The sequence below is a fragment of the Protopterus annectens genome, chromosome 12.part0 (assembly GCF_019279795.1).
Source record: "Protopterus annectens isolate FY-2018-M chromosome 12.part0, PAN1.0, whole genome shotgun sequence".
Classification (NCBI taxonomy): domain Eukaryota; kingdom Metazoa; phylum Chordata; order Ceratodontiformes; family Protopteridae; genus Protopterus; species Protopterus annectens.
This window is the reverse complement of record NC_056746.1, coordinates 372,107,054-372,130,611: the sequence shown is the minus strand read 5'-3', so window position 1 is coordinate 372,130,611 and position 23,558 is coordinate 372,107,054. Positions and strand designations below refer to the sequence as shown.

The 23,558-nt window shown below is 42.2% G+C and overlaps 1 protein-coding gene across 2 annotated transcripts in view; it reads left to right on the top strand.

Annotated features, from left to right (window-relative positions):
• Positions 1-23,558, top strand: part of AXIN1 (axin 1) — a 1,214,366-nt gene that overhangs the window by 436,488 nt on the left and 754,320 nt on the right. For both annotated transcript variants that reach the window (XM_044089473.1, XM_044089474.1), the window contains exon 4: positions 10,456-10,552. In XM_044089473.1, the coding sequence (XP_043945408.1) occupies positions 10,456-10,552 (97 nt within the window). The remainder of the gene's footprint in view (positions 1-10,455; positions 10,553-23,558) is intronic.

Below are 23,558 nucleotides of genomic sequence, written 5' to 3'. Positions count from 1 at the left end.
AGAGTTTGTGTACAAGGAAATACCTTTATTCTCTTGAAGAATCAGTCCCAAGAGGACACTGATTTCTGTAACTCTTCCAGAGGACCCTCTGCAATGATGCCCCACAGGCCTCCTTTCTTCTTACCTTGTCCTTTGCTTATGTTTATCTATGAGGCTCCTACCTTCTAGGGGCAAGAAAAAAATAATGTCATGGCATCATCTGGCTCCCTTTATACTTAGCCATCTCAATGACAGGGTAAGGCATCCGCCAGCCCAGTGAGGTGGAGTTTTTTACTCTGGTAGTTGAGCTGACCGAGGGCTTCTGAACCAAGAAATACCATAAGTCAGGATTGCAACAAAGAATGCATTCTAACATCTACATTTTATGGTAAGTGTACACAACTGTACTTTGTACAGATTTAATTAATGAAATACTAACAGATAAAATTATTTGCCACTTCTCACTTGAGCTGAAATTCCATAAACTGTGAGGTTGGTTGCTACACTTATCCAAGGTTCGGTATATTTACCCAATCATTTCCCCCATACAGTGCAGGAGTTGCAGCATTTGAGAGGAGCTCTGCACATTTACGTAGTCATTTTTATTTATTTATTTAAATAAGTCAGCTGCTGTTTTCTTAAAATAAGTAAAATGCAATAGAAAAACATTCTAGGCTGTTATTCCTCTCTTACACAACCCATGTCCCCTCATCCTCCCAGAGCTGTGGGCCTCAGGCAGCAGCCCTGTTTTAATCCATCATTCACACACACGCATACACTGTCCAAGATGGATGGTTAGGGAGCGAGTATTGTACGTATAAGGCATCTACAGGGAAGTTATCTCAGATTTTTCTATATGAATGCCTTAATCTGTAGCTAAAGGAGAAGTGAAGAGGAATATAGATGATCTAGATTGTTCGATTTTACCCAGCCAGGATATTGTGGTACAAGTTTATTGAAAAGTATAATATATAAATGCCATTTGACTGCAAAGGCCATATATTATATTGTTAAGCGCAATATATATACCAGAAGAGGGTTGTTTATAGCTATCTATTATGTTTACAAATAGTCTGTAGCTAATATAGTATAGTGTGGACCAAATGAGCATTAATTAGAACAGTATTGGTTAATGCAGGGTTCAGTCTAAAACAAACAATAGTACTGTAAGGGTATTACAAGTTTCCCATTACGAAGCATCTAGATAAAGAGATAGCAGTACAAAATATTTTATGTTAGATTTAAGATTAAACTCGAGTAGCCAAGACGTATCCAGTAGTCTCCAAATATTGAGCAAATCCAAATATCATGCAATTAATGTAAATACTAAAAATGTTGTTTAACTCATGGCTATCCCCCAAATGGGGTAAATCAGTAATTATTAAACACATTGCTAAAATCCTGCCTCACTTGTCATTAGGTGTGTTGACTTGAGGTTCTGTCAAAAACTCATCCCGCTAGGGTAATATTTGATGTTAAGTTGTCAATCTCGCCTTCATTCTTGCTGGATGGGTTCGGAGCCGATCCTCTGCTCCGACTCGGCACTTGCTAAGCTCGAGAGCTAATTTTACCAGCTCGAGGCAACCCTATATCCCATGATGCAAGGCGGAGATTACTCAGATCTCGTTTGCCGCTTCGCTAACGAGGTGCCTTTTACCAGCTCTTGGTAAATGAACTTTTCAGAGACTTTTAGTCTACCCCCCTTTAATTTTATATAGATCTATTATATTTTTGTTAATTATCGACTCACCTTAGCCCTATTCCCATCAGTGTTCCCTTCTTTTTGACTAAATATTCCCTTGTCCCTAGTCAGGCCTTAGGCCTTCCCCTCCCAAAATTTTTCCTGTCAGGGATTGTTTGTGTGTGACTGTGTGTTTTCCCTGGTTAATGTAATTTAATTTAATTAATTTAAATTAATTTGTTGGGCTGAGTGTTTTTTGTGTGCGATTGTGTTACTGTTGTTCATCGACACAGTTATGTCGAAGGACACTAAGGTCTCGGGCTTCAAGAAGTGTGACTCGTGCTGTCAGAAGATGTCTCTGACAGACAGTCACACTTCTTATGTTTATTGCCTGGGACCTTCGCCACCTGCAGGACTCTTGTGCTATCTGTCATGCTTTCAGCCCAAGAGTCCTGCAGGAACGAAAAAATAAACTGATTTTAACGGGCTTATTAAAGCCCGAGAGCTCCCCGACTAAGTCGGTGCCGGGGAAGCCCTCGAAGCCTGTTAAGCCTTCAGCTAAAGCTTCCAAGCTGTCGGCTTCAGGTCCTTCCTCACCAGGCTCGAGATCGGCTCCGGCCGGAGCCGATCTTTCTATGCCAGTCTCAGTATCGGCTCCATCCGGCGCCGATACTACCAGATCCAGATACTCAGTGTCGGCTCCGGCTGGAGCCGACATATCTTCGGCTCCGATGGCTCCATTGATCTCAAAAGAGAGATCTCGATCCCCTTCAGTGGAATCCATACATTCGGCTCCAAAATCACCTTTGCTCTCGGAGCGGAGCCATCGGAGCCGATCTTCTCGGTCATCCAGGCTATCTGATCACGACCTTGAGAGAGTGGTGAGTAGACTATTAAAGTCTCAGACATGGGCCCAAATACTCCATAGCCCATCTCAACAGATGGTAGCTATATCACATCCACCGAGCATTCCTCCTCCGACTCTCTTACAGAGTTAGGAGCCGGAGCTCCTCGGAACCAGTACCGTTGTGACTTCGGAGCCGATACCACCCCTTTCGGCTCAGTTGTCCTCAGCTCCGATTTCCTCCTTGAGACCTTCATTGGAGGGATCCAGGTGTCTAGTCTCTCTCGTCAGCTCCGAGGGGGCGAGTGGCATTGGACCCTTGTCCGACCCCGTTCTTCCTCTCGGAGCTTCGGCGTTGGTGAGCTCGGCCCCGACGTCTGCCTCGGAGCCTTCCCTCTCGGTGAGGCCTGGGGTTCCTATCTCTTCGGAGAGGGAACTTTCTGGTCTCTGACAGGGGAGCCTTCGAGGTGATGAGGAGTGTACTAGCCCCTGGGCTTAGTCAACGGACAGTTCCATCAGCTCCTCCCACTACAGTGCCTGCTGACGTCTCTTCCCACTCTCTTGCTCCCGGACCCAGAGATCCAACACCTCAGGTTTCCCCATTGGGAATATCTTCCTCTTCTGAGGCTTCTCCTGATCCATCAGGGGAACCCCCGCGTAAGAGAACATGTAAGAGGAAACATTTAGACTGCCCTGAGTCTACTACATCAGATACTGACTTGGATGAGTCGGAGGGATCCCCAAGGTCCTCCTCTGAGGATGTCTCATTTTCAGACATCCTTGAAATCCTGAAACAGAGGGGGAACTGGCCTTCCCTTAATCCCTCCGAGGATGAGTCAGTATACCTGGAGGCGTTCGGATCTCGACCCTCCACCTCCTGGGTGTCTCTGCCTTTCGACCCTCTCATGGAGGTAGTGGCTTGGAAGGCGTGGATGGCTCCAGATTCGGTGGAACCTATCCCTAGGAGACCTTCAAAATTTATTACTGCCCCACAAGATAGACAATATTTGACAAAGGGTGTCCCAGTTGATGCCATGGTGGTGGCTGCTGCCACCAAGAAGGAATTAGCTGATCCTTCAGTACCTGTCCATCCTCCTAATAAAGATTCTAGGACTATGGACAGGTACGGTAAGCGGATTTTTTCTTCAGCGACTTTTGCTATGAGATCGCTGAACTACTTATGCCACTTCACCTGCCTTCAAAGAGACGTTCTTAAAGAGTTGGGAGAAGTTTTACAGGATCTGTCAGCTGCTGGGTCTCAGGATATGATTAGCTCACAGCTAGGAATCCTTAACTCCATTGCTAACTCCTCCATGCGGCTCATTTCTTATGCAGCCAATGGAGCGAGTAGGGCCGCAGGCACAGGAGTGGCTTTAAGGCATCAGTCCTGGATGCGGCTTTGTAATTTTGCAGACCCCTTCAAGGCATCTTTCACAAACTCCCCCTTTGATGGCTCGACCTTGTTCGGTCCTCAAGTGAAAGACACTTTGACTAGATGTGAACAAGATGGCAAGACTCTTTCTGCCGTAGGAGTCCGTTTCTCCACCCCTTCTAGACCTTACCCCAAAGGACAGATGGGAGGGAAAATGTGGTTCTGCAAATCTCAAGGAGTCACACCTGACGCACAAAGTCAGTTTACCCCCAGAGGCAGGGGAGGTAACAATAATAGACGCCGCCCTAGGGGCAGAGGTGGTCCGCAGAATCAGAGTAGCAGAGAGCCTCTTTCTGACAAACCCTTCCAGCATCCCTGAGATGTTGCCGGATTGTCCGCCTTCGGAGGCAGTCGGGGGAAAACTATCGCTGTACCCAATAACCTGGCTTTCCCTTTCTCAAGACAAATGGGTACAGTCAGTTATATCCGAGGGTTACAAAATTCCCTTTATTCAAACCCCAATTCAACAAAAGGGAACCCTTCCAGACGTTCCAACCTGTCTAAGGGAATTAGCAGTGCTAGAAATATCAAAAGTGCTAGTAAAAAGAGCCATCCAACCAGTCCCAGCGGACCAAATAGGATCCGGAATCTACTCAAGGTTCTTTTTAGTTCCAAAAAAGACAGGAGACTGGAGACCAATATTAGATCTCAGCAAACTCAACAAGTTTGTAAAGAAATCAAGATTCCGGATGGTCACGCTTCAGTCCATTCTGCCCTTTCTGGGCAAGGACAATTGGATGTGCTCGATAGATCTTCAGGATGCGTACTACCACATAAAAATTCACAGACGCTCCAGAAGATTTCTCCGCTTCCGGCTGGGGACCAGTCACTTCCAATTCAGAGCCCTGCCCTTTGGACTTCACTACAGCCCCCAGAGTGTTCACCAAATGCATGGCAGTGGTTACGGCTCACCTGAGACGTCAAGGATTCCAGGTGTTTCCATATCTAGACGACTGGCTCCTCACTGCCACCACCAGGCATCAGCTTCTCCAAGCCAGAAATTACACCATTCACACTTGCAGAGGGCTAGGAATTTCCATAAATTTTGAAACATCTTCCTTGTCACCTTGTCAATATATTACTTTTATAGGCGCAAGATTGGACACCGTACAACTTTCAGCAAGGTTGGCAGACCAAAGGATCTTGGACATTCAGAGACACGTCCAAGTGATTCTATTCAGCAAGAAAATTCAGGCCAGATTTGCTCTGAAAATACTGGGTCTTATGGCGGCTGCCATAACACTTCTTCCCCTCGCCCGCTTTTACATGCGGCTTCTACAATGGATGCTATTCACCCAATGGTCCTTTCAACAACTTCCCATGCGTCACGAGATCATAGTAACTCCAACTTGCAAAAGACATTTGACTTGGTGGATATCGTCCCCTCAAATCCATCAAGGCAGACCATTTGTTCCTCTTGCCACGGTTACATCGGACGCCTCCCTGATTGGGTGGGGGGGGGGCATTATCAGGGCAGAATGGTCCATGGCACTTGGCAACCTTTCGAGTACCATCTGCACATAAATGTTCTGGAGATGAGAGCAGTGCTTTTAACGTTGCAAGCCCTCAACGACTCTCTTCCCCTGGGAACTATTGCAGTCCAAACGGACAATATGTCCGTAGTGTGGTATATAAACAAACAGGGCGGAACCAAGTCCTATCCACTGTGTTGAGAGGCTCTCAGACTTTGGCAATGGGCAATCTCCTCTCTGATAGCAACGCACATCCCCGGGAAATCCAACATCATAGCTGACAGATTGAGCAGAGCTATTCTCATGCCTCACGAGTGGTCTCTCAGTCAGTCAGTGACGGAAGAGATTTTTCAGAAGTGGGGTCTTCCTTGCTGCGACCTTTTCACTACACCTTAAAACAGCAAATACCCAGACTTCTTCTCTCTCTCCCCCTTCCAGGCCATCCCCCCCAGAGACGCTCTAACCCAAGATTGGCCCCGGGGACTTTTTTATGCCTTTCCACCTTTTCCACTGATACCTCAGCTAATTCAAAAAGCAACCGCTTTGAGAGCCAAGTTGATTCTCATTGCCCCTTATTGGCCTCGACAGATATGGTTTCCGTTCCTACATCATTACCTCTTGGTACAGCCATGGCATCTGGACCCGGTTCCAGATCTTCTGACCCACCAGTCGGGTCAACTGCACCAATCCATACCCTCTCTCAACCTCACTGCTTGGTTGCTCCACTTCCATCCTTAGCCAGGCTTCCTATGATTTCTAATCCTGTACGGGATATTATAGTAGCTTCCCTAAAATCTTCTACCAGAAAGATTTACACTAGTAAATGGCGATGTTTCTCTTTCTGGGCAAAAGCTAGGAACATAGACCCCTGTACTGCTCCAATTCATTCGGTATTGGACTTCCTAGCTGACATTTTTCATTCAGGATCCTCTTATTCCACAGTGAAAGTTCAACTGGCAGCCATTTCAAATTTTCATATAGGCTTTTTGGACCACAACATTGTCACATAAACTTAGCAAGGCATTCCTTCGAGGTATCTTTTTATTGAAACCTCCGATTAGAGACCCCCCACCACAGTGGGATCTAAATTTAATTTTAACATCCTTGATTCTTCCCCCGTTCGAACCTGCAGCTGCCTGTTCTTTGAAATTGCTTTCTTGGAAGACACTTTTTCTAGTTGCCATTACATCTGCCAGAAGAGTATCTGAGCTTCATGCTCTCTGTGTTCGCCCTCCCTATCTAATATTCCACAAAGACAGGGTATCCCTAAGAACTAATCCGTCTTTCTTACCAAAGGTGGCATCACAAACTAACGTAAATCAATCCATTGATCTTCCAGTTTTTTTTCCGAACTATTCTGATAGAGCTGAACAAAAGTTACATTATCTCGATGTTCACCGTCAGCTCAGATATTATCTGGATAAGACAAAAATTTTTAGGAAATCTGATCAACTATTTCTATCCTATGCAGAGAACAGGAAAGGCCTTCCAGTTTCTAAGGTAACTTTATCTAGGTGGCTGTCTTCTGTGATCACTTACATTTATCAGCTCAGAGGCAAAGAGTTGGTTTCTAATCCAAAAGCCCATTCTACCAGAGCTCTAGCTACATCTACAGCTTTTCAAGCTAGACTTCCAATAGACACTATTTGTGCAGCAGCCACATGGGCCTCTCCTCATACCTTTGTTTCACATTACAAATTAGATTTGGTCTCCAGAGACAGAGCAAATTTTGGTTCCACCATTCTCAAGAGTCTGTTCCATTGAGCCACCCAGGATAGAGGTGCTAGGGACGCGGTCCCAACCAGCAAGAATGAAGGCGAGATTGACAACTTAACACTTACAAGTTATGTACCCTACCATAACGTTCCATGTTAGTTGTCTTCTCTCACCTTCTTTCTTGCGTCCCGCCCTCCATCCCCCTAGCCTGGTCAGACCGGGAAGATTATACATCTTCTATCAAGAGGTTATTATCTTTTTCTAGCTGTTCTACTCCTAGTGTCACTAGATTATGTTGATCCTTTCTAGAGGGTTATGATGTTGTTTAGTATCCTTATTTCTTCCTCCTCTTAAGTTGGAAGAAAATACTGCTATTTCTTTAGCTGCCAAACGAGATCTGAGTAATCTCCGCCTTGCATCATGGGATATAGGGTTGCCTCGAGCTGGTAAAATTAGCTCTCGAGCTTAGCAAGTGCCGAGTCGGAGCCGAGGATCGGCTCCGAACCCATCCAGCAAGAAAGAAGGCGAGAGAAGACAACTAACATGGAACGTTATGGTAGGTACATAACTTCTAATTTAGATCTATGGCAGTATTTTCAGTAAGCACTGGCTAGAATAAAAACACCTTACTGAAACAATGTCATAACAGTCGTGGGTTTATTTGCAACATGTAAAAAATAGTCTGTAATAACGAAGGAAACACTTTTCTTCCCAACATTGTGACTATGTTCCAAAACATTAATGGTTATACAGGCAATGATGACATTGCACAGTTGTTTCTGTGGGATGATAAAATGTTGCAGACGTTCAGACATTTTCAAAACAAGACCATTATAGGATTCCATGCAGTAAGTGGCATGGCCTCAGACTTGTCCTTAATAGTTAGGTTCACAGTTGTCATCAGAAGAAAACTACAAAGGTAAAACAGTAGCCAGTAAGTAGGAACAAAATTGACATGTCGCAAAGCATTAATTTCAAACAGTTTTAAAGTTAGTCCCCCCCCCCCCCATGGATGTATATAGTTACACAGTTGTGTATAGTTTTTTCCACTTCCCAATGGTACTGCATATGTACCTCAGCAAGAAGAACGACTTTCTAGTGAGAAGCAGAACAATTCTGATAAGAGGAGCTGTGGAAAGCAGTTGAAAAAAATTGACTAATTAGTGTACTATGTATAAACCATAGTCAACAAAGCATGTAGCAATGCGTTCCAAAGAGCATGATAAATTGAGGGTGGATTTGTCAAGGTGGCTCCAACTTGTTATTCCAAAAGAGAAAAACAACGAACTAAGTATCACCTTATGAATAGTTAAATTTTTGCTCTTGGGAGCTGTATGTAGAACAGCAAAGATTGTAGATAGCAACATGGAGAGAAATGGCAACTTACAAAGTCTTGAGATTGTCTTAGATTGCAGCTTAAACTCCTGAAATCTTCTTTGGAGGTAGATGTCTTTTCTCATAGTTGATATTTTATTTCTGAGTAAAGTAAAATTCTTATCTGAGCACTCGAGATTACAGGAAATGGATGTGTACGGCGTTACCCCATCAGTACCAGTTAGGGAAGACATCCACAAGAAGAAAATGGAAGTTGAGTTCACCAGCTATGTACCCAGGCCTTCCATGTGGCAACCTCAGCAAAGAGGGCACAACAGTCTAAATATCTGATCTCAAAGGTCCCTGCAGTTAGTTACCTGGACCTCTAGTAACAGGTGTACTCATGCAATCCCCACTCATAGCTGTTGTCTAAGAATAGTTCTCCCTGGCTCAGGGGTTCTTATTACAGAACCTGCAGCTAGCTGCAGCCCTATCCTCAGTGTCAAACACATCCTTCAAGACAGAGGCACCTTACCTCCAGAGAAGGGAGTTTGACTCCTCAGATATTGAAAAGGAAGACCTGGATTATGCTTCCCAGATGACTTCTACTTTGGGATATGTTAAATATATTGATGACTGTATGTTACCTGCTTCTTCCATAAAGGAAATTTCTTTTAGTGATACCCTGTGCAAAATGAAGGAACACATTAAGATGGATGCCAGAGTGATATGTGATGCACAAAAATGCTAGTCTGACCCTGGTCCAGGAGGTCACCAAACCTATGGCAGTATAGTACCTCCATGGCATGGAGCTTTACAAGTGCCTTCCTGGCTGCCTCTTAGGAAACAAATGTTCAGTGCTCCGCGAAGAAGAAGCCTGATAGGTTGTCACAGGGTTCAGGAGTCCCATAAATCTTTGTACAAATAATGCCACCAATTGATTTAAGAACCTGGTGTCTAACCCTAGCAGTTAGTGCAAAGGATTAAAGCGGTTAGCTGTTAGAGCTTGCCTCCTTTGCTCCTGATACAAGGTTTGGTTTTGTTCTGTTTTCATTTGCATACTGTACATTTCTCAGCAAGTCACAAAAAGGGACATTGTGCTTCCTGGCTAACAAATGCGTAAAATAAATAAATAAAACCTTAGCCCTAAAAACAGTTACCCCCCAACACTATCTTTGCAGCAGTTATGCTACTTTCATCGAATGACATCCAGTCTGGTACTGGTAACCATGGCTCACTTAAACTCCGTAGATATTCTTTTTCTGTTTGACATCAGGTACATAGTATTTTCCAGATGCAAGGAGTGGGAAGGAACAAGATTTTGATTGGGTTAATATACTTCTTGTCTTTCGTGAACAACAAGGGATTTTACTTCTATAGGTGCATCTGCTGGCAATTGTTTTAACTTTCTTTCGTTTTTGTTTTTTTTTGCTCCCCTCCCATGGGTTAGATATTGAAGCTTGTTCATGAAACCTATTTGAAAACCTTTTCAGACAAGCCACAAGCCACTAACTACTTAAAGCTATTATTCCTTGTGTTGTTTCCCCACATCTAAATTCCAAGCCCTTTGGATATGAAACAGCAGTTGGATAGTAGAACTGAATTAGTTCTCTTTTATTGGTTTTTCATACATACTGCATTTGATAAGTGAATGTTTTTTTTTTTTTTTTTTTTTTTTTGCGTAGCATAGTTGATTCTTTTGAGTGCTGCATTGGGGATATTAAGTAGTTAATGGCAGGAGGATGATTTGAGAAAAGATTAATGTAGTAGGTAGCATGCTGTTGTAAGTGGTAGCTTGAAAAGAGCCACAAGAAAGACATTTTAAACTAGGGGAATTAAAGAATCAAACTGAGGAAAAGATTATCATTTTGTTGTTGTTTTAGTAGTGCTAGCTTGCAGATTTGGGTCTGAAAAGTTGGTATTTGTCAAATTAGTAGCAAAAGACAACTGTAGTTATCTTAACATCCTCACAAGATACCCGCTTATTAATCAGGAAACAATTTATTTTCTGTTGCAGAGATGGGATACCACCATATCGTTTAAGAAAGCAGCATCGGAAGGAGATGCAAGAGAGTGCCAAAGCAAATGGGCATGTGCCTCTACCTCATATGCCTGTGAGTATTTTAAGTTCTAGCAGCTAAGACACTAACAGAAGAAAATAAGTTGTTGCAAATGTATTCTGGCCGCATAACACCATGCAGAGGTCCTTTGCCATGGCATTTTCTGTTTGCGTGTGTTTGCTCCTTTCTCAGTAGTTTTGCCCCACATATTAAAGCATTGTGACAAAATATACTTTATTAGGCAGTATGCCTGTCTTGTTTCCTAAAATACATAGCCTGGTTGCTGAAGAACTGATCTGAAGATGATAAAACTGGGCATTTACAGTTGTTTAGGTTTTTCTGCTGTGCCCTTTTTAACTGATGTAGCTATCGAGGAGAATGCAGGTGTATATGAAGCTATATAGAGAATATTCCTCTGCTGTTAAGTAAAAAAATGCAAATATCAAGCATAGGACTTTTCATTTCCTCCAACGGGAAATATAACTTCCCCTTTTCTTCACTCTGTTGTTGAATGTGGCTTGATATAAGGAGGCATGGAATTGTGGGTGATACTGTATGTCCTTTCCAAGACCGGTACAGTATGTAATCTTTACACAGTAGGATAGGTGGAGTGAAATTTGAGAGCAGCAAATATGCCTCACTTTGAACATAAAATGCCTTTCCCTGCTACCTGTTTCTCAGATGATTGCCATTACCTTCCCCTTATCCATCAGAGATGGTTTTGTCTTTTGTGACATTTGGGACTGTGCAGTACAGGTAGTCTCAAGATTGTTAATGACCTGTAATCTTAAATTCCATAGCTGTTTACAAAAATAGTTTGTGTTTTTCTCACAATGCCACTATTATGTCTTTTCCTCATTTATGTAGTTGGTTGTTATGTTAATGTCTTTTGAGAAGCATAAAAGATGCCTTCACTAATTTTTCTAGGCTTTCCATAACACATCAGTGCATTGGAGGAAGCACCTTCTCTATTTCCTTGTAAAGGTCTTCTAATGCAGGCAGTCTGCATAATGTGAGCACAGTAGTTCCTCCCTACGTAGGGAAATATGATAAACTAAGAGGAAGCACTGCAGTACATCTCTTCATTGAGTAGCCTGTTAAATTCACAGCTTTGTGTGAGGGTGTGGGGTTGTGTGTATTTTAAGCCCCTGATGCCTGCAGTCATTTCCATGGAATCAGTATAACCTGTTCATTCTCCATTGTGCAGGAGTTGTCTATTTCATTTTGTTTCCACAGGGGAAAAACAGATCCCTAAGTTGTCTTCCAGGCATCCATCGGGACTTTTTTTTTTTTTTTGCCCCACACATGCCCATGCAATGAGAGGCTTGCAGTATAATTTGCATGCTTCTGTGTAGGACTCAAGCAAGACCCTGCCCCATTGCAGATAACATAATTTTGTGACTCTGGTCTCCCCCAGTGTTTCAGGTGTGGCGGTGTCCCTCAGCAAGTACCTCACCCCACTCCCTCTTCCTGGAATGGGCAAGCCGACGCCAGCTGCTCACTCCGACTTGATATCCTGCTTCATCACTCTGTGCCATGATGGCAGGGTCCCATCAAATATTTGACTAAAACATTTATTTAATAGCTGTCCTCTCTGTAGATTTTCCTGTTAAAATTCTGTTCATTAGCCTTCCCCATATTTTCAAATATATATTTTGTAGTGTCAGACATGGCTATTTCACTGTAGGGCAGGCTGGATTATTTAACATATAACTTGGAATAAAATGTATTTTTATTATGGTCAAGCAGTGAGTTGTAAGACTATTAACCTTTTATTTGTAACTGGCTACGTTCTCAGTCTCGTTGGTTAGTTGTAAAACCACATGCTTCTGATAGTATCTTTTTGATTTGAATTACACAAGCAGAGGTCCTTCAGAAGCCTGTATATCCTGTTGTCAGCACATGCGCAAACATTTTACTTTTTTAATTGTTCTGTGAAATATATGGTGGTAGCACAGATGGCTGTAAAAGATCCACAGCACGTACTGAAGAGAAGGCTTTTATTGTACCTGCTTATTTGAACATTTTTTTCTGAAATTGGTACACTTTGTTTGCTGTAGCATAGACTAGACTCAGACATGCTGAATGTAGCTCTATTTGGATAACTTGAGCACTAAACCAGGCCATCTTTTGTTGGCGAGGGTTCCCCTGCACCCTGGTGGCAGGAGATTGCAGTTAGAACTCATCTGATTGAAGGCTGCTGGAACAGGGCTCAGTATTGAGTGTTTTTATTGGTTAATTGGATAATTTGTTTAAATCATTTGCTCTCATTTGCTACATAAGCAAATCCAAGCCATCGCTGATCTCTGCAAAACTTGTAGAATTTTTCACTGTATATTGCACTTTTGAACTGCATTGTTAACATATCACTGCTTATTTGAACTGTTCTTTTTTGTTCTGAAATTGTTGCACTTTGTTGCTGTAGCATAGACTAGGTTCGGACCTGCTGATTCTAGTTCTGTTTGTATAACTTGAATACTAAACCAGGCCATCTTTTGTAGGCAAGGGTTCCCCTGCACCATAGTGGCAGGAGTGTGCAATTTCTTATTGAAGTTTGCTGGAACAGGGCTCAGCTTTGAGCTTTTTTATTGGTTAATTTGTTTAGATCAGTTTGTGCTTGTTTGCTACATAGTACCATGTTTGTGCATCTCTCACTGCCACGCAGCAGTGAGTACCATTGGTGGTTATAGACGCAAACACTTTTGCCTGCAAATCTTTCCTTTAGTAATCTTCTGGTGCTCCATTAGTGAAGTCCCATAATTGTCCTCACTGACAAGGTGATACATTCAGCAAAGCTCCTGAGGTACCAGTACAGATCCTACCCTCTAGCTCTTCATATGTTTTGCCCATTTCAACTGTCCTCTGACCACATCAGCTTACCTAGTTTTATGGGCAAACAATTTCCCACAGTTTTTCCAGCCAGCCTGGTCGACATGGGCATCCTGAGGCAATGGACCGCTTGCATCATGTACATTGACAACACACTTCTTTTAGTCCACATAAATTCATTATGTCAGAGATGCATCTATATCAGGAACCTAGAGTCCAGGCTCTCTCGCTTACCAGTCAGTGTATCTGATACTAAGGTTGTCAGCATTGCACACCTTACCTCCTGAACCTACCAAACCAACCAATAAAATAGCCTACATATGAAGAGGTCCTTTCTAGAAGCTTACCTAAACATCAGAGACCTCACAAACATGCTTAACATAATACATCCTCTGCAGAACATTGTACGCATAATATATCACACACCAGTCAAGCCCCTAAGGCATACCACAAAAACAAATATCTTAGTCATAGGTGACTCTGTTGTGAAACACGCAGATGCCCCTGTCACTAGACTGGATCAGGAAAAGGTCACGGTCAGCTGTCTGTCAGGTGCCAGGGTCCAGGGTCCGTCACATCACACACGCACTCAAGTCTCTCAACAACAGGCACTGTTAAGACTCTGTCATAGTCCATGTTGGTGTGAACGACTTGAGACATAGCTGACTGGACTATGTGAAGAGAGACATGACTGAGCTCTCGGATTATGTATCTCATATGTCCTTAGCCTTAAGCAGCATTTTACCTTTGCCTAGGATGATACCTCAATACAAGAAAAGAGTGATTGACTTCAACAATTGGCTTAGTTTCTGATGCCCTTCAGAGGGGTTCCAGTAGCTGTCAGTCTGGGATGACATGGTCGACAGACCTCAATGCTTTGCAAGAGGTGGTCTTCATCTGTCAGCCCTGGGATTTCGGTTACTGGGTAAGGCTCTTGCCATCCCCTTAGTGCATTTTTTTAGGCAATGTCACAAGAACAAAATTCTTGATGTAAAAATACCCTTTAAAAACCTCAAAGTTATGCTGCTAAATGCTAGGAGTCTAAACCGAAAACTGTACTCACTGGAAGCAGTCCTCACCCTGGAAGATGCTGACATTTGTGCAGTCACTGAGACCTGGTTTAAGGCTGCGTAGAGCACCCCAGCTGTACCGGGTTACATTTTCTTCCACATGTTCAGACCACAAACTGAAAGCATGAGAACTAAAGGAGGTGGTGTATCAATAGTCATTAAAGAGAAGTACACCTCTGGTTAAACAGCACATTTCCCTTGAATTGCTTCAGGTGCAGTTGACTGTAGGTAAGACCCCTCTTCAAGTCATTGCCAGCTATGGGACCCCCACCATGAATCAGGACATCCACTCAGCCTACTTTGGTTGTATCTTGATTGACTCAAGTAGATCAAACACCCTGGTTTTGGGTGACTTTAATTACCCATCCATAGACTGGGTAAATTGTACGTGTTCTAACACACTTGCCCAAAGGTTCCTGGACTTCGTTAACTCTAGTACCCTAGACCAGCTGGTTGACACACTGACAAGGAGCTCAAACATCCTGGACCTGGTGCTCACCAACATGTGAGACCGCTGCTCCAACCCCAGTGTGTGAGATCTGACCACAAATCAGTCTCGCTAGAAGTAAACCCCCCCCCCCTTAGCAAAAACTAGACTAAAAGACTTCTCCAAGGCCAATTACAACCTTTTAAGTGATGGCATAAATAGCTTCATAGCCCCTCCCCCCACTGATGGAATAGACACCTATGCTGAGTTATACACAAATGCTTTATACAAGCACCTGTACAGTTGTATTTGACTTTGCCATACCTTATGGAACCAGAGCAAAAGCTTCAAGAAAAAACAAAGCTGCCTGGTGGGCAGCTACCAAACTGTCTCAAAACTGGAAACACTCCCTCCTCAACTTAAACAAGCAAATAAGACTCCTAGTGAAGTCCTCCAAAGCTAACTATGAGTCCACTTCCCTAACTAAGGATAACCACAAGGCGTTCTTTATTTACGTCCATAACCTCAAAGGTAAGGCCCAGATTTGCGCTGAACTCATAGTTAATGGTGCTACATATGTAGGACCTGTGGATATAGCAAACGTGCTGGCTGACAGGTTCATTGAAAACTTCACTCCCCTGTCCCTACCACATATACCTGAAAGCATCACAAACACCTGTCCACCACCTAGTTTCATAGGTTCATAGGTATTTACTAGGCTAACGACCACAAGGACCTTTTAAAGCAAAGCCATGCATCCCAAATCTCCGAGTTCTGATAATTTTGATAAGTGTAAGCATGGGCCTGGGAGATTAACCATTTACAGGTTACCTGTCTGCATCAGAGACATAGGTGCCAAACCAGGGCTGAATTTCCAGTTTTCCATCCAATTGCCCAAGTTGCACTTTAATTGGATTAGGGAGGAATTCTGCTTTACATGGATGAGGAGCCTGTTCCATAGACTGGGTAGTCTCTGGGTTACATACCTATCTCTCCAGCAGTTCCTATTTATGTCACAGACAAGGTTTAAGTCTTTAGAACGGGTAATTCTGGTACTGTTTGTTTTGTGGATATGCAGGAAGTCCGTCAGAGTGGGGTCTGACAATGCCCTGTATGCCAGGCATAGATCTCCTCTCAAAAACCTGTAGGAGACAGAATACAGGGATAGGGCCTTGAGGCGGACTGCATAGGACATATTACTTATGCCCTGTATTCTTTTAGTGAGGAATCTCTGTGGATGTTCCAGTTGTTGGATATTCCTTGTTAGGTACATATCAAAGGGGAGGCATTGTACACAGTGATAGATCTGATGAATGCTGAATACAGTGAAACAATGACTTCCTTGGACTTAGATGCCATACTTTTGTTTATAAGTTGTGCAGCATAGAATGATTTCCTCACCACTGTAGACATGTGATGAACAAAGGCTCGATTACTATCTATGTGTGTCCATAACTCCCTGACTACTGGGTCAATTTTAAGGTGTGTGTTGTTAATATGATAGTTACCAGGGATGGATGACTTCCCAAAGGATATTATTATGCATTTCTTAGCATTTAGTTTTAGTCCATGACTGTGACACCACTTGTTTGTGTTAGTGTGAGATTCAATGATGGCTCCTAATTTGCAATCATCTGCAAATTTAGTCAGCCTTAGAGCACTGACATTGGCCTTGACATTTGAGAAGTAAATGCCAAAAAGGAATGGTATCTCTGAGGAGCAGGTCTTTAATGCGCTCTCCAAGGCCAAAAGCACAGCCTGTATGGGACCAGACAACATCCCAGGCTGTGTTCTACATTGGGTTAAAACAGGAATTAGCATCACCATTGTGCACGTTTTTCAGTCACAGCCTAAGCACTGGCATTGTCCCAGTGGAATGGAAAAATAAACTACCACCATCCCTTTGCACAAAGGGGTTGCATTCACAGACCCCGGGAATTGTAGCCTCATTAGCCTGAACTGCCTTATCTGCAAGGCCATGGAACGAATCATCATGGACCCTATTAACAAAGATGTAGGAAATCTCCAAATGCTCGACCCCACCCAGTCTGGCTTTGTCAAGGGGAGATCATGCCTGTTAAACTTGGTGGACTTCTTCGAGACAGTCATCAAAGCCCTAGACGAGGGCAGATTTGTACATACGGCCTTCGTAGACTTAGCCAAGGCCTTTGACACAATCCCCCACTCAGGCATCATTGATAAACTCACCCAGCTGGGTATCAACCCATGTATTGTCAGGTGGGTTGCAAACTGGCTTACTGATCACTCATACGGTCAAAATCGGGGAGTCCACCTTCTCCAGCAGACCCGTAACCAATGGTGTTCCACAGAGATCGGTTCTGGGGCCCCTACTGTTCAGAATCTACTTCTTCGAAGTGCAGGCTAAAACTAAAGGACTGTGGCTGACAAAATTTGCTGATGACTGTAAACTGGGAGTGACCATTGAAACCCCTAGCGATGTCAACATCCTGCAAGAAGGTATTGTGCAGACTGAGTGGTGCCAAAGTCATGGTCCTAAACTTAATGCAGAAAATTCTGTTGTTATCCCTTCGGCAAGGGTGATTTTCCTGCAGACTACCACATCAGTAGCAATACCCTAAGCACATAGTCAGTGGTGAGAGATCTGGGCACACATAGACAAGCAGCCTTAACTTCGGTCATCATGTCTCCACAGTGGTAAGAAGGGCATTTTATATTGCTCATCTCATAAGTAGGGGCATTGCCTCCAGAAAAAGAGGTTATAACCATCCTGTACTCTTCCCTCATCAGGCCAATAATAGAGTACAATGCTCCCTTTGCTGTGTTCTTTTCCAAACACCTGCAGCAACTGGAGAGACCACAAAGGTTCCTTATGAAGAAAATTCAGGGTCTTCACGATCTGTCTTATGTAGACAGACTGAAGTCATTATCACTTTACTGTGTGTCATACAGACTGTGCAGTGGTGACCTGTGCCTTGCATGTAGAGCAATCTTTGACCCAGTTTTGATGGAAATGCACATTTGCAAGTCAAATGGCACATGGGTCACTCACTCAAAGGACCTTAACCTATGTGACATCAAAAGAACTTTCTGAAGAGACAGATTTGTCTTACAGAGGTTACCCCACCTTTGGAACAAGCTTCCTGTTCGTGTTAAAGTCCCTCGGCCATGTTTAAGTACGGTTTGGATGATTGGATGGGTAACTGGAAATCCACCCCAGGGGTTCCACGTGTGTCCCTCTTGGACAGGGGCAATAGGTGCTGATTTTAGTGTCTGCTTGAACCAGACACCCTTGGGAACATGAGTTGAACTTGGCTAGGCATGTAAGGGCCCTGGTGCCATTAGCCTAGTAATCTGCTGTGATCCTATGATAAGGGAAGTTCCCTGTTGCCCTGGCCATATTTCCCCTAGATACTACGGCTATCACCTTGGGCCATACCTGAGATGATACCAGTAGCCTTAGTGAGAATTAAACGATCAACAAAACACGAGTATTAAAAAGTGCAACTCCGAAGGAGTATAGTGATCTTTGAAGGAGGCTCATTGTAAGTGTAAATAACACTGAGGATTGCCAGCTTGACCTATAAGTTTTTAGGTAGCCCAGATTAATTTTTGCAGTAATGATTCTTTTCCATATGTGAGTCTGTTCAGGTGTCATGATTTCAAAGTTGCTGATGCAGGCATCACAAGGCTCATATGCCACCATTTTAATCGCTATTTAGTTCTCAGTGTCTAGGAATGTTGGTTTATCTCAGTTGATGAGAACTATTACTACATTGTGGTTCATGCTACCTGTCAGTTGCCAGTATTTTGATGAAAAACAGTTTGAAGTCTTTTATTCTTAAAAGTGAAGAACAGGCATGTTGCATTTAATGACTACCCCATCCATTGCATGTTTAGTGTAGCGCAAAGAGTACAAGTTCAAATCAAGATTTGAGATATTTTAAAGGTTTTATCTTAATAACTCACAAAGAAGCACTCAAAATTCCTTACAGAATTCCAAGAAAAACATATTTGCAAGCATAGGAAGTTAGAAAATATGAAAGAACTAGAAGAGTATAAGTGTAGAAGAGAAAAGTTAGAGATAAGTGGGAAGTCAGGGGATTTTTCCACTTCATATTTTAGCTATAAAAGAAAATCACTTACCATCTCTGTAGGAAAGAGTACTTCTTCCACTATGTTGACTCCCAAAAATTAAGTGCATTGTTGTGGGTGTACTAGCTGCAGCTTCAGCAAAAAAGAATGTAACCATTGTAAAACAAACCACCAAAACTTCAGTAATATCTTCTCGTTTTTAATTATAAGCTTTTAGAAGCAGCTGGGACCTTACAGCAGTTTTCTCTGTCTGTCTGGGAGTTAGTACATAGGGCGAGTTTGGCATTTAGAGTAGGGGGTTAAGGCTGTGAGTTGCAGTTCCTGTGGTACATGATTTGATTCCTTCAGGTGTCATTCTTGCATGCTTAGTGACCTTGAGCAAGTCATTTAACCAGACAGTGGCGGGATCAACTTCGAATTTGGGCTAGGCTCCTCTGTGGTCCTCTGGACTGCAAGCCTAGTAACTACCTCTGAATCTAGACCAACATACTCTACTTCTTGGGTACCAGTGAAAGCATATGAATTGAAATGAAAATGGAAGACAAGTTCTATCTTTCCTGTGTGTAGGTGGACCTTTACCTGGCACAGTCTGTTGTCAGGGTATAACTGGGAAATAGGTTTGGCATAATGGTTAAGATCTTAATCCCTTAGACACAAGGTACAGGATTTGATTCTGACCTTGGATTCACTGACTAGGCTTAAAATGTCCCTTCATGTCATTTAGCCTAGTGTTTACCCATGAACCTTTAGAGGTGTTCTGAAGAATCTATAAATTTCTGTATGTAAAGGAATCCTGTCAGGACTGGTATAGGTGAGAACTGGTTAATTTATTTCTGCCTTTCTTAATCTAAAGCAGAGTCAATTTTTTTCTTTAATAGAAGATTCTACTCCAGAAAATGCTAGGTTAGTAATGGCTGCCCAGGCTAAAGGAAATACTCCAGGCATAGATGGAATCCCCGTGGAAATTTATGCCAGGGGATGTTTATTACAAATTTTCTTAAACTAGTAAATTGTATTCTTGCTCGTGGTTGATACCAGAAGTTTCTGGAAACATGCAGTAATTTTGGTAATCTATAAGCAGGGAAAGAACCCCCTATTAACAGGGTCCTACAGGCCAGTTTCCATTATTAATCATGACTACAGGCCAATTTCCATTCTTAACCATAACAGCAAAGTAGTTATGGTGATGTTGAAAAAGAGTAGCTAAGGTAATCCCAGGAGTACTTTTATACAAGTCTTACTTTAGGACAATGGTTAGTAATTTCCCTAACATGGCACTTATTATAGAGAGTACTAATAAGTCCAGTAAGGTTCTCCCTTTTGCAAACTTTGTTACAGAGTAAGTTTTGATTGTTTCTGCTTGAAATACCTATTTGAAGCACTTGTACACATTGCGGTCCTGCAATGGTTAGTTGACCTGATTTATAGCTTATACAAGGGATCTTCTGCCAGGATGAATACAGGAGTCTAGGCTATCCTCCATAGTTGTCATGGCCAGGGACACTAGATAGGAATGTCCTTTCTCTCTCTCCCTCTGTCTCCCTGTTAGTATTTGCTTTGTATCTGGAGCAGTTTGTTCTCAGGGTGTTAGATTTACAGATGTGGGGGTTATTTGTGGACAACACAAAATTGCCCTTAATGCAAATGACTTGTTGATACACTTATTGAACCAGGAGAGGGATCTCTCATTACTTTTTCAAAGTTGGAGTTATTCGGGAAGTTCTCATCACAAGGTCAACATAAAAAAGAGTAGAACAGTTAATTCTGGGAGAGCAAGACCACATACTTCCTTGAGTAGTCTAACAATCTTATCTATTTGGTGGTAAGGGTGATGATGTCACTAAAAATATAATTTAGGGATAGTGTATGAGGATATTCAAACTAAAATAAAGGCTCAGGTACAGAAATAGAAATTTGTGTTTGGATTTCCCACAGAGAATACAAGGAAGTTTACTTTATGCTTCCTAGTATCCCTTGCTGTCCAGTGAGAGGATTGATAGCCTTAGAAGGCATTATTATGGCATTTATTTGGGCAGGGGAAAACTTAAGGTAAATGGATATGGTATTCTCAGTTAATTTGTGTGCTCATAGTACTGGATTATAGCTATGTGGAAGTAGATAACACTAAGGCTATGGGGGGCTGGTAAAAAAGATTTACTATGTTTAGTGTTAAGAAGTAGAAACCAAAGCAGATTACTTGGGAAATAGTGGAAGAATTTCTAAAAGTTAACATTTGGGTGTTGAAGGGGACTGGTGCAATGCAACCCAGTGACTGGAGGATTTACTGCCAATAGAGCTGGTGAATTATTGCTTCACTGTAAAATAGTAGTGAGGCAAAGCTTAGGCCAGCACAAGGGAATAATTTACTAGGAGCAGTTGATCAAGGCAGGCACTAAACTAATGAACTGGCACAACTTGTGTGCAGGATTTTGAGGCAGAGTTAGATCTTAGGGGTTTAAAAAACAGTTGAAAGAAAAGGTCAGGCATGTAAAGTTATTTAGAATAAAGGCCAGTAATTGGCATCAATGGGAGATACAGATGAGAACAGAGTGAGAGAATACTTCAGAAGGGGTGTTATCAGTCAGCTGTGTAAGTTCTTGATAACCGGGTAATCGAAAGAGATAGAAAAGTACAGGATGATGTGGGAAAAATATGGAAATATTGATACTGTGATGTGGTAGAAAATTGGACTCTCAGAGTTGCCTCATATTCAAGAAAATTCTCTTTCACTAACTTAGGCACTAGTTTAAGTATTTGTGCATACCCACTAGGCTTACTAGGATATACTCAATATCTGGTTTGTTTTGTTGAAAATGGGGGGGAAGGGAATCCTGGAAGACTGGCACTACATGTTTTGACAGTGCCAGCTATATGCTTCATTTCAACAGGAAATTTAGTCTATCTGTGATGTACTGCAACTGTGTAGAGTAAGTGCCTTGCTGACATTATTGAAGTGTTGCAACTTAAAAATGCCTAACAAATGGGGGAAGTCATGCTTGTTGTTTTGATAATGGTAGCCAAGAAATGTGTTATGCTGGCAGAAGCAGGGAATTCCTTCATCCAGAGAGGATGCATTAAAACAGATGAAGGCACTGTCTGACTTAGAGTAGATAAGGACTAAGAAATTGCAGGCTAAATGGTCCGTTAGGTTATGTTTTATGGAAGTCTGATGTTTTTTCGAAAAAGGGCTTATACTTAGGAAAAGTATTGGCTTCTACTAAGGAAATTCATTGCACTAAGGGGGGAGTCGTGCACTTAGGACTGGGAGTTATAAGATTTTTTAAGGTACCAATTTGTAATGGAATAACACAAAGCTTTGTACGGTTGTTGAGCTTCAGTGTTTGTCTTTTCATTTTGTTATTGGCTTCTTTGCTGGATGTGTTTTTGATCATTTAGTAACAAAGGTTTTTTATTTATTTATTTACACTTTGAGTTAGTGCCACTAGGGCAAAGGCCTCATTTAAGGAGATTCCAAGGTGGTATTCATACTTATGGAAATTTAGCAATGGCATCAGGGAACTTCCCCTACTCTTGGTAGTTGGGGGAAGGATTTGTGTGTTATACATCCAGACCTCCTGTTTCCTGTTTAGGCATGGAGGCAGCCAAGAGGAACAGGAAGAAAATATGGCTGATTCAGCTTTGGCTGAAAATGAAGTGAAGACTGGTGAAAATGTAGTTGAAATGGTAGAATCACTACCAGATCTTTTTTCTGATATTGTGGATGCAGAAAAAACAGTGATATTGGAAGAAAAAGAGATTGTAGCTGTAACAGAGATTGATTCAGAGGAAAACTTTCAGAGGAGATTGAAGGAGAGAGGGTTACCTCTGAGAAATGCATAATTACATCCCTCCAGTTGGGAGGGCTGCGTGATGATTATTTGAAATAAATAGTAAACCAAAGTGAACCAGAAGTGGTGCAGCAATTTCATGGAGTGACATAATGGATGGAGAAAATAGAAGAAGAAAAAAGAGAAGAAACTGTGCCAGAAAAAGTTTGAGACAAAAACTTGTGCACAATCTGTGGGAGAAGGAGCAAAGAAGAAAGAAGAAATAAAATAAAAAAAAAAGTATACAGTATGTGTGAGCTGTAAAAAAAAAGAAGAAAGTCTGGACAGGTGTAAGGTTTGGGAACCTGTCCTCGCACCTGTGGGTGTCAAAGCAAAAGATGTAAGAGCATTCATTTTAATTGGTAGAGACTTTTGTGACTTGATATTTGAGACTGGGCAGGCCATGGGAAATTGTTTGGGTGCATACGAACAAAAGAAAAATATTTATCCACGGTCAAAATATGTCGTGTAAGCTTTTTACAGACAAAAAATAAGAATAACGATCCAGTTTAGAGCTGAAGTTGAAGCAAAAGAACTGAAAGAACATTTGTTAACTATATGTAAAGAAGTAACGGCCACTACAAAAATATATGATGAAAGAGGACTATAGACTGGGGGATGGGGAATATGAAGTAATACTGAAAATGAAAAATGATAATGTTATGCACGCACCTAGCATTATTTGTTTATGGTAGTAGGGGTTTTGTGAAATACAGGCGTCAACCAAACACTTATTTTTGTGGAAAGAAATTATTTATGTGGTAAAACAGGGCATAATGCAAAAAATGTGATTTAAAGTGCAAAACAATGTGGCAATATGCTGGTCATTCATG